Source organism: Elephantulus edwardii, unplaced genomic scaffold (assembly GCF_000299155.1).
Source record: "Elephantulus edwardii isolate Elephantulus edwardi_28Jun2011 unplaced genomic scaffold, EleEdw1.0 scaffold00283, whole genome shotgun sequence".
Classification (NCBI taxonomy): Eukaryota; Metazoa; Chordata; class Mammalia; order Macroscelidea; family Macroscelididae; genus Elephantulus; species Elephantulus edwardii.
Genome location: NW_006400033.1, coordinates 1,434,220 through 1,444,130, shown reverse-complemented (window position 1 = coordinate 1,444,130; position 9,911 = coordinate 1,434,220). Strand labels below are relative to the sequence as shown.

Sequence of the window (9,911 nt, the reverse complement as noted above, 5' to 3'; positions counted from 1 at the left end):
CCATACCAGACAAACCCTGATTTTTTTTTAAAGCTTAATTTAAGAATTTACATTGAGTGTTAATCAAATAATTGTAAAAGCACATGGGGTCTGTGAGCCTCAGCGTGCAGCCTCTCCTCTGCTGGACTCTGGCCAGAGCCATGTGGACGAGGTCTCTGTGCAGCTCCCATAAAGGCTGTGGCGCTGGGTTTGGCGTGGCCTGACGACAGCCGGGTCTAGACGCCCCTCCTGATGACACTCCTCTGACGGATGACGCTGCTGTGATTGTGACTCTCAGGATGGCAGTGTCTTGGATTTCTAGCTGGGAACAAGACAGCAGGGCCGAGACAGTGCTGAGGGCTATGGCCCATGGCTGAGAAAAGGTGGTGCGAGAGCTGGTGCTGCCCACGTGGGCAGTGGGCAAGGGCCAGCAAGGCCGAGGAGCCTGTGGGACGGCAGTGTTGAGGAGGTCCTGGGGTCCATTCCAGTCAGCTCCTCGGCAGCTGAGGAGCCTGAGGCCCAGAGAGGGACGACGGGTCTTGTTTAGGGGATGCAAGGCCGGGTGACAGCGGAATGGAACCAGAGCCTGTGCTCTGTGTCAACAGGTAAGAAGGCCCAGCAGGTTCGTGGTGCTGGGAGCACTCCTGGACTAGGGGTCCTGGACAGCCCCTACCCTGCACTTCTGCTAGGGGCAGACATGAAATTTGTACCTGAGGGCTCGGTCTAACTAGAGGATTGAATTTCTGTGGTCCAAGTGAGACCCTTCTGCTCTTCGCTGTTTTCTGACTGGTCTTGTGAGTCAGGTGTTCAGGAAACCTTCTGCCCGTCCCCACCCCTGCCCCCTCTCACCTGGCACCTTGGCATCAGAAGTGAGCGTCATGGGTGCACTGGAGAGGGCTGAGGGGGGCTGTGCACACCCTCAGGGCCTATGTGGAAGAAGGTTAGGTATTAGGGCCAAGGCTCAGGAGGCCCCAGAACTCCTCTGGCCAGGGGTTGCCTGCTTCATGTTCTTGCTGTGACCTGAACACCTGCTTTGCACCACCCCACCCCCTGGTCTGGGCACACTCTCACCCCACCATGCCCAAACCACACTTTGAAAGGCTGTCCTTCCCTTCTCAGGCTCCTCCAGTCTTCTGTGGTTGTTCCTTTTCCCAGCCCCCTCCCCGGGAAGACCTGGAATAACAGTGCTGGGTTCTAGCCTGCACATCTTGGGGTGCCCTGAACCTAGGGAGTCCATCATGGACCAGAGAGGGTGGGAATCCCAGGTGGAGAGGAGCCCTGGGCCAGATGTGTGGCGTACCTGGCAGGTGGTGTGGGCGTCCCAGCCCCTGGACATGAGGGTCAACAGCTGGGGCGTGTGCTGCTCCACAAAGGGCTCGCACTGAGGGGGACAGGTGGGTGGACTCGGTGCTCTGGCCCCCCTCTCACCGGGATCACCCTGGAGCCCTCCCTCTCTGCCGACCCTACATGCAGGTTTAACCCCCAGGGCCCTCGAGAGCCCTGTCACTGTCCCCGACTCTGAGCTGAGTGGCCAAAGGACGGTGGTGGTGGTGTCCAGATCTCCTGTTAAGGATTAAAGACAAGGAGCTGGAGTGCTGGGTGATGCCTGGACTAGTGGGGACGCCTGTGGCAGACACGGGGAGAGCATTGGTATGCGTGTCCTGGCTGCAGTGTGCTCTGGACAATGCCTTTCACAACTAGAACACAACTGCGTGGGGGTGTCTCATGCCCACCCTGTGCCTGCCAAGCTACCCCACCCCTTGGTGTCCACGGTGTACCTCTTCTCTGTGTGGCCAGGCACTGTGACAGGCCTGGAGGACAGCCTGCCGTGTGGCCGGTAATGTGCTGTTCCTGGCCTGGGTGGTCAGTGACAGACAGAGGTGGCATGTGGGGTCTTGGGGTGGCCATTCTCCCAGCGGGGACTCCAGAGCCACAAGAGCTGTAGAGAAGACGGTCAAGGCAGCTTGTCTTCCCTGCTGCCCTCCAGAGGGGCCAGGAGACCAGGCAGGAGGCAGCCTTGGGGCAATGGCTCACCCGGGCCGAAGCTGTCGACAGTGGAGCACCGGAGGACAAGGCCGCAGACCAGCTGAGGCAGCACGCGGCCCAGCAGGGCGTCCAGCAGGATGACAGTGTAGCGCTCGGCCAGGCACTGGCAGATGCCGCCCACCACCAGGGGCACGACGTGGCATACCTGGCCCACAGCCACAGCCAGCACACCCTGGGGCGAGGGCAGACAGAGGGCAAGGTTGGACCCTCCCTGACCAGGAGCTCGCTGGGCAACTTGGCTGGGTCCCCATGCCCCTTCTCAGGGAGAATCATGTTCATTCACAGAGAAGGAAGCAGGCCCAGCAGGTCCAGGCGGCTTCCAGGAGCCACCGGGCAAGTGCAGATCTAGGATTCCAAAGGCTGTCTGGCCCTGAGTTTGCTGAGAGGGGTGGGTTGACTGTGAGTGGGCTTCCCCCAGGCCACACAGCAGTGCAGGCAGCACCAGGCTCCTCTCTGGGCTTGGACCCAGACCCACTCTGCTTCCCCACAGGCAGAGTAGCTCTTAGCTGGGCAGAACGTGTTGCACTGTTAACCAGAAGGCTAGTAGTTCTAATCCCTCAGCTGCTATTTGGGAGATGTTATTGTGTACCAGCCCATAGCTGGCCCTCCAGCAGGTTTTTAGAGGCAGTTTTAATTGCACAGGAGGGTATTTCCCATGTTTCTCCTGTGGAGCAGCTGGTGGATTTGAACCATGTGCCTTTGGGATGGCAGTGCAGCTCCTTACCACTAGGCCACCAGAATTCCCTCTGGGAGATAAATGTGGCCAGCTTTGCCCGTGAAAGCTGGGGAGGGTTGTCTGATGACAGTGAGTGTGTTTGGCTCTGGTATGGAGTCCTGCACATGAACATGGTTCACACATGTGCTGCTGACCGTTCCAGAGCTGCACGGAAGAAGAGCCTGGCCAGTGCCTTCTGTGAAGCCAGCGATTTGACACACATGAGCTGGCAGTGACTCCATAACAGATGGTTCAGGTTTTTGTTTGTTCCTGGTTCTTAGCGCTAACAAGTCTCCGGTCTCAGAAGCCTCTGAGGAGAAATCAGGATTCTCCCTACCTGGCCCTGACTCCAAGCATGGCCTCTGAGATGCAGGGCAAGAGAGAGAGGTGGAAACACTGACTCATCCTTCACCAGCTCGTCACTTAGGTCAGCATGCAAGACGGACCTGCCACACAGGCTGCCCTCTCCTTGGCCCAGAGGTGGTGGCTGCTGTGCTCCGGCTGCCCAGCCTCCTTCTCTCTCCCCCGTACTCACTTCCGTGGACTTAGATGGTGAAACAGCTGCTCCCAGGCAGAAGGGAGAAGTGCCAGCCTGCTCCCTAAAGTTGTCAGCCTCGAAAAGCCTGTGGGACATTCTCCTGCCCTACAGGGTTGCTGTGAATTGGATCAACTCAATAGCAATGAGAATAACTTCTGTTTCTAGCCATTGAAAGGAGCCCTGGTGGCACAGTGTTAAAATTGTTGATTGCTAATTGAAAGTCTGTTTGAAGCTACCAGCCACTTCGGGGGAATAGATGTGGCTGTTGCCAAGATTAAAGCCTTGAAAATTACTGAGTAATTCTGCCCTTCAACAAATGAATGACTAGAAAAACTGTGATACATTCACACAATGGAATATTGCACAGCATTGAAAATCAATAAACTTATAAAATTCTATACAACATGGGGAGACCTGGAGGACATTATGTTGAGTGAAGTATTTTAGTCAGAAAAGGACAAATACTGCATAACACCGGTGTTATAAAGTAGAATTGACAGGGAGAATGGGAGGAATATAGGAAAAGAATAGATAGATAATGAACACTGTATTGGAGAAGATGAGAAGAATGATCTGAAATGAATATACAATTGGCATTATATGTATAACAATCTGGAACAAGAGGTACATTGCAAAGTGGACTGGGAAAGGGAGGAAAAATTCTGCATCAATGAATGAACAAAACCCCAACCTCTCTGTAAACCTTTGTTAAAATCACAATTAAAAACACCAACACAATAATTATGGGACACTTCTACAGCTCTGGAGGGTCACTGTGCACTGGAATTGACTCAAAAGCAGTGGGTTTGACTTTTTTTAGCCTTTGGAAGTGTTAGGGAGTTCTACTTTGATACGCATGAGTTTACCATGAATCAGAATCCACTTAATGACATCTGATGTGTTATAGCCAATGGCTCTCAAAGTGATGCCCTTTGACCCAAACTCCTCCCAGGCCTGGGTGTTAACTGCCTCTCCAGCATCTCCTAAATTCACACAGGCACCCCAAACTTCACATAGGCACCAGAGGATCCTTCCTCCCTTTTTCTTCCCAGCCCTGTTTCTTCTCAAGTCCTCCAATCTCTTGGTAGTACTACCAAGAGCTGATAGCTCACGTCAAGAATTACCATGGGCTCCTTTCCCGTCCTCACTCTCCTGTTCATCACTGAAGCTGCCTGAGCCCACCGTCCAAGCATGGCCCTGTTCCTCCCACCTAACTCCACTTTCCCTCCCACCGCCAGCCCTCGTTGCACTTACTGCAGTAAACTCCCAACCAACCTCTTTGCTTTCATTCATTCTTACACCTGCCCTTACTTTCTTTCCAGTATCAGGGAATTGATCCTTCTAAACCCTAAGAGGATCATCCATCGGCTGGAAACCTTGCCATAGCTGTAAATTGCATGTAGGATAAGGTCCAGTGTTTCTTAACTTGCCTTGCCAATGTCTCCAAGTCCCAGCTCTCTCTGGTCTCTCCCTGACCCACCTTCTCCAGCCAGTGCCTTCGTCTGCTTCTTGCGATGGCCAAGTGTGCTGTTGATTTAGGCCCTTTGCATCCTAGAGTCTTGCTGTCCTCTAGATACTAGCTTGTCGCCACCCCAGAGACTCTCCTCTGATCAAGCAGCCCGATGCCTAGTTTATGCCCATAATCTTATCCCTTTTAGTCCTTAGCTTCATTTTCTTCACTGTCTGTAAAGTCTTTCCCCACCTAGAGGGTAAGTTGGATGATAGCAGATACCTCATCTGTTGCTGGGAGCCCCTAGGAACCCCATCTGGTGAAGGACTTTCCTCATTTGGGGCTGCATTTCAGGGAAGGGCAGCTTTGGACTGGCAGGCCATTGATGGTGGCCACTATGCCACTGAATCCACGGTGGAGGTTGGTGAGGGTGATTTTCTACAGACAGCTGGGGATTCTCCATCAGCCACCGGGCTCCTGGAAGGCAAGGCTGGGTCTCATCCAGCTCTATGCTCTGACAGCCAGCCTGCTGCAGGCAAACACTAACACAAAACAGAAACCTCAGACCCACTGCTGTCACGTCAGTCATCCTGACACACAGTGGCCATGAAGGTGGAATACCACCTCCCCAGAGGGCTCGGCACACTGCACATCATTTTCAAGCAGAACGACTACTTGGGTTCAATCACTCACCCTTCATGTTTGCAGTCTAACCACTGAACTACCAGGGCTTCTTGCCTGGCATAGACCCCAAACAAAGTGACTGTCATTGATTCCAACCCAGATAATCCTATGTTGCTGTGAAGAACTGATTCATAGCTGACCCTGCAGAGTGCTTTCAGAGGCAGTAATTACACAGGAGGAGATTGCACATCTTTCTCTCTTGGAGCAGCTGGTAGATTCAAGCCATGTACCTTTGTGTTGACAACACCCTTCCTTTCCACTAAGCCACAGAAGCAGACTGCCCCATCCTTCTGCACAGTGACTGGGGTGGGGGAGCACATGTTCAAATTACAGACCTTTCATAAACAGCTGAGCACATTAACCTCTGTGCCACCAGGACTTCTGTGTCTGGTGAATAGTGGCAGCTTAGTGCTCATTGAGGCGTCCTGGTGGCATAGTGATTAAGCACTCAGCTGCTGACTGAAAGCCGATGGTTCAAATCTAGTAGCCACTGTGCAGGAGAAAAACCTAGCCGTCTGTGAAGATGACACACAGTCCTGCAAACCTGCTTGGTCCTAAAGGTCACTGTGGTCAGAGTGGAGTTGATGGCAGCAGTGTGGTGGTGACGGTCACAGATGAATAGTCATTGGGGTGCCTCCCAGAGCTGGGCCTGAGCCCTGGGCCCATGAGTGAGGCTGTGCACAGGGGGTCCCTGAATGCTGGGTCCTGTGGGTGGGGCTGTGCACAGGGGGGTCCCTGAATGCTGGGTCCTGTGGGTGGAGTTGTGCACAGGAGGATCCCTCAGCCCTGGAGTCCTGTGTCTTCTCCTAGGTGGAGCTGTGCACAGTGGGGGGGTCCCTGAAATCTGGGGTTCTGTGGATGGGGTTGTTCACAGGGGGGTCCCTGAACTCTGGGTTCCTCTGGGTGGGACTGTGCACAGTGGGGGACCCTGAAATCTGGGTCCTGTGGATGGGGTTGTTCACCGGGGGGGGGAGGTCCCTGAACTCTGGGTTCCTGTGGGTGGGACTGTGCACAGGAGGTCCCTGAATTTTTGGGTCCCATGGGTAAAGCTATGCACAGGTGCTCCTTGAACTCTGGGGTCCCATGAGTTGGGCTGTGCACAGGGGGCTCCCTCTTGACTGCTGGCCACCAGCTGAGTGTGGGCCCTGCTGCTCTCTATATGGTCCTGACCTCTTACCTTGGGGATCACAGCCTGGACTCGCTTGATCAGCATCCTGCAGAGCCAGCAGAAGGGCAGGGGGATGGGGAACTTCTGCTCTGAGAGGTCCTGGAGAGAGGGCATGGGTGGATGTGGGGACTGGGAAGGGAATCTGAAAGGTTTCCTGTCACTCAAGCCCTTGGCCTGCTTCCCTCTCATGCCTCAGACCTGGGGCCCCAGATTCTCCTCTTCTCCCCTCCTCCGCCCTCCAGCCTTGCCTCCCCTCCTGCCAGTCCTCCAGCGGGACTCATGTCCTGGCCTTGTCTCTGACCTGGACCCTTCTCTCTCACGGCCAGGGCCCCTAGAGTCCGGGGCTCATGAACTTGGGCTGTGGCCCCTGGATTTCCATGACTGAGCATGAGAGGATCCTGGCTTTGTGGGCCCCCCTCACCTGAGTGTGAGGCCCAGCCTCCCTCTGGAGCGTCTCACTGGGAGGCAACACTGGCAGGACCAAACCGTCCAGCAGAGGGTCCAGCGGCCTTGGCTCCTGCGCCGGCTCCTGCCCTGGCTCAGGATGCCCAAGTTTGCACAAGCCCACATGGCCACAGATGGCCCTCGCATCCTAGGGTACAATGCAGAGGGTTGATGGGGGAGCAGCTGAAGAATAAAGGGGGTGAACCCACACTGGTCTCAAGGACTCAGCCCTTTGGAGATGTGGTGGCTGATCAGGCGAGGGCTGTGGTTCTGAACTCGGGGTGAGAGGCACAGGAGGCAGGGATGGCTGCGAATGCGTGTGAATGAGCGTGGCTGTGTGTCTGAGAGAATGGACAAGTGTAAGCACATGTGTGCTGGTCAGTGTGGCAGTGTGATGACAGGAGTGGGAAGAGCGGGTTTACATGTGGGGTGTGCCAGGTAGGAGTGTGTGTCCAGCAGTATGGGAGTGTCCTATGTGGGCAGCCCACCATGGTCAGGAGAGGAGTGAGGCCTGGCTGGCTGACTGGCTGAGGGCGATTAGTCCCTGCATGATGTGAGGGTGTGTGTGTGTCAGGGGCTGGTGGTGTGGGCCTGGCTGGTGGCTTACTAGTCCCTACATGATATGTGTGTGTGTGTGTGTGTGTGTGTGTGTGTGTGTGTGTTGGGTGCTGGAGGAATGAATGCATGCTGGACAGGCAAGGCTCCCCAGTCCTCACAATCTGGCTCTGGAAGTAGTTGATGATCAGCGGGAAGTAGAGGTTGAGCATGTGAGGACACTGGGGCACAAGCAGCTTGAGCGGGAGGACATCACACTGGTGCTCCAGAAACTTTCTTATCGTGTCCTGGGAGGGGAGGGGAGCAGAGAGGAAGAGGACATGGTCAGCCCACTCTCTCCGTGGTCAGTCCTGGCCTGAATCCTTGGATACAAGGTCCTCCTCAGGCTGATTGACTCCCCATCCCCCGCGGGGACTGGAGTTCAGAGAGAGCACCAAGGGGTTAAGGATTTGGTGCATGGAGGGAGCTTCCTGAGGAGACAGTCTCTGGCTGTTGCTGAGTTTACCTGGGGCCTTCACCTGGCCAGAAGGATCCTGGAGCCCCAGGCAAACCTAGGCCTGCCCTCAGGCCAGCCGGTAGTCTTTATAGGGAGCTACCCCTGCTCTGTCTCGACCCCCAAGCCTCCCCCATGACTTGAGCTGCATCACCTGGAAAATGTTCTCCTTGGTCATCTTGGTGAGGATGTGGACGATGTCCTCACACTCCTGACACAGATCATCCTTGGAGGAGGGACATGTGAATGGGAAGCAGACCCGCAGCACCATCTCAGATGACAGCCACTCTCAACAGAGGCTGACGAGCATTTCAAGGAATAGCCTACCATCCCGTGTAATCTTCACACCTCCCATCCCACCCCAGCTCATGATAACTCATCCCGTCCCTTCCTACACCGTCTTATGTTAACTCATGACACCCCCTCTCATGTTCACTCATCCTATCCCACCCTCTCTCATGGTCACTCATCCACTCCTATGTCATGTTCATTCCTCCCATCCCATGTTAACTCATGCCACCTCCTCTCATGTTAACTCATCCCATCCCTTCCTGCACTGTCTTATATTAACTTATCCTTCCCCCTCTCGTGTTCACTCATCCAATCTTGTGTCATGTTAATTCATCCCATCCCATGTTAGCTCAATCCATCCCATCTCATCTCTGTTAACTTATCCCATTCCATCTTATGCTAACCCATCCCAGCCCATTTCATATTAACTCCCCCCACCCTGCCTCATGTTAACTCATCTCTTCCATGTTAACTTGTTCTGTCCCATCCCATTCCACTCCATCTCTTTATAACTCATCCTATCCTACACCCTTCGATCATCAAGAGCGCCTTTCGCCTTCATCCGAACCCCTGCCCCGTGTGTCCTTGATGGCACTTACAGCTTCCACATGTCCCCAGACTTCTTGCAGGCAGTGCCCCAGAGCTCCACACTGCAGTGCTTGTTCCAGGCTTTGACACCAGAACTCAGGGCCCTGGGCGCAGGCCAGGGTTGAGGAGGTCCAGACAGCGGCTGCTGGGGCCAGAGCAGCCTTCTCAGTCCTGCTCCAGATCATTCCCAGGACACTGCACTCACTTAACCCTCAAACTCCACTCTGTGGGGACCTGGGATGCATGGCTGTTAAACCTGCTGGAGCCACATAGCTCTGGATCCCCTCTGCTCTGGAACCTCAAGCTGTGTGGCCTTGGTCAGGCCTGGGAGCCTCTCTGAGTACCAGCTTTATCTTTAAATTGAGAATAAAGAAGATACTTGGTGGGAAAGCCAGAGATGGCTGTGGTGGCATGAGGTGAGGAGGGGAGAGGACACTTACCAGTGGCTGGGCCACAGAGGGTGAGCAGCAGCAGCCACACCAGCAGGTGTGCCTTGGCCATGGCACCTCCACAAGCTGAGTGCCCGCTAGGGGTGGGGCCCTTATAGCTGGGGGTGGGGGCAGCGGCCCCCTCAGTGTTTGCTGTTGCCCTGGAGAGTCCTTCAAGGACTTGACCCACCTCTTCCTGGCAGAGACCCTCTCTTCCCCACCCACCCTTCCTTGTCTCTGAGCCCATGCTCTGTCCCTGCTCTCTGTGCCCCTTTGTTGCTCCCACTGGCCTGCACTCCTGATTCCGACCAATTGGGGTGCTTTCTCTACACCTGGTCCTGACTCACCCTCCAGGCATGAATTGGGAGCTAGGGCAGGGTTGCAGACCGCTGGGTACCCCCTCCAGCAACCTTCCAGTACTCTCCTGCACTCTTGAGTAATGCTCTTAAGAGCTTCCTGCTGCGCTCTTGATCCAGGGAGGCACAGGAAGGGCAAAGCTGGGGCCCTTGTAGCCTCATATCTCACCCTTGTG

General features: G+C 54.9%; 1 protein-coding gene across 1 annotated transcript; it reads right to left on the bottom strand.

Annotated features, from left to right (window-relative positions):
• Window positions 1-842: 842 nt before the first annotated feature.
• SFTPB (surfactant protein B) lies at window positions 843-9,473 on the bottom strand. The gene is made up of 10 exons (XM_006900389.1): window positions 9,392-9,473; window positions 8,963-9,093; window positions 8,227-8,298; window positions 7,741-7,866; window positions 7,002-7,172; window positions 6,590-6,679; window positions 2,014-2,197; window positions 1,758-1,918; window positions 1,280-1,360; window positions 843-905 (listed from the first exon to the last, which is right to left on the bottom strand). Exons 1-10 carry the CDS (start codon window positions 9,450-9,452, stop codon window positions 843-845), a joined length of 1,140 nt encoding a protein of 379 aa, XP_006900451.1. The 5' UTR covers window positions 9,453-9,473.
• Between the last annotated feature and the right edge of the window lie 438 nt (window positions 9,474-9,911).

What these genes read in the sequence shown, in the direction of transcription:
- SFTPB (XM_006900389.1), bottom strand. Translation starts at nt 9,452, where the DNA reads ATGGCCAAGGCACACCTGCTGGTGTGGCTGCTGCTGCTCACCCTCTGT. An exon ending in CCTCTGTGGCCCAGCCACTG is followed by an intron (nt 9,094 to 9,391) that starts GTAAGTGTCCTC and finishes TGGCCCCAGCAG; the next exon opens with CCGCTGTCTGGACCTCCTCA. An exon ending in CCTGGCCACACAGAGAAGAG is followed by an intron (nt 1,361 to 1,757) that starts GTACACCGTGGA and finishes TGTCCCCCTCAG; the next exon opens with TGCGAGCCCTTTGTGGAGCA.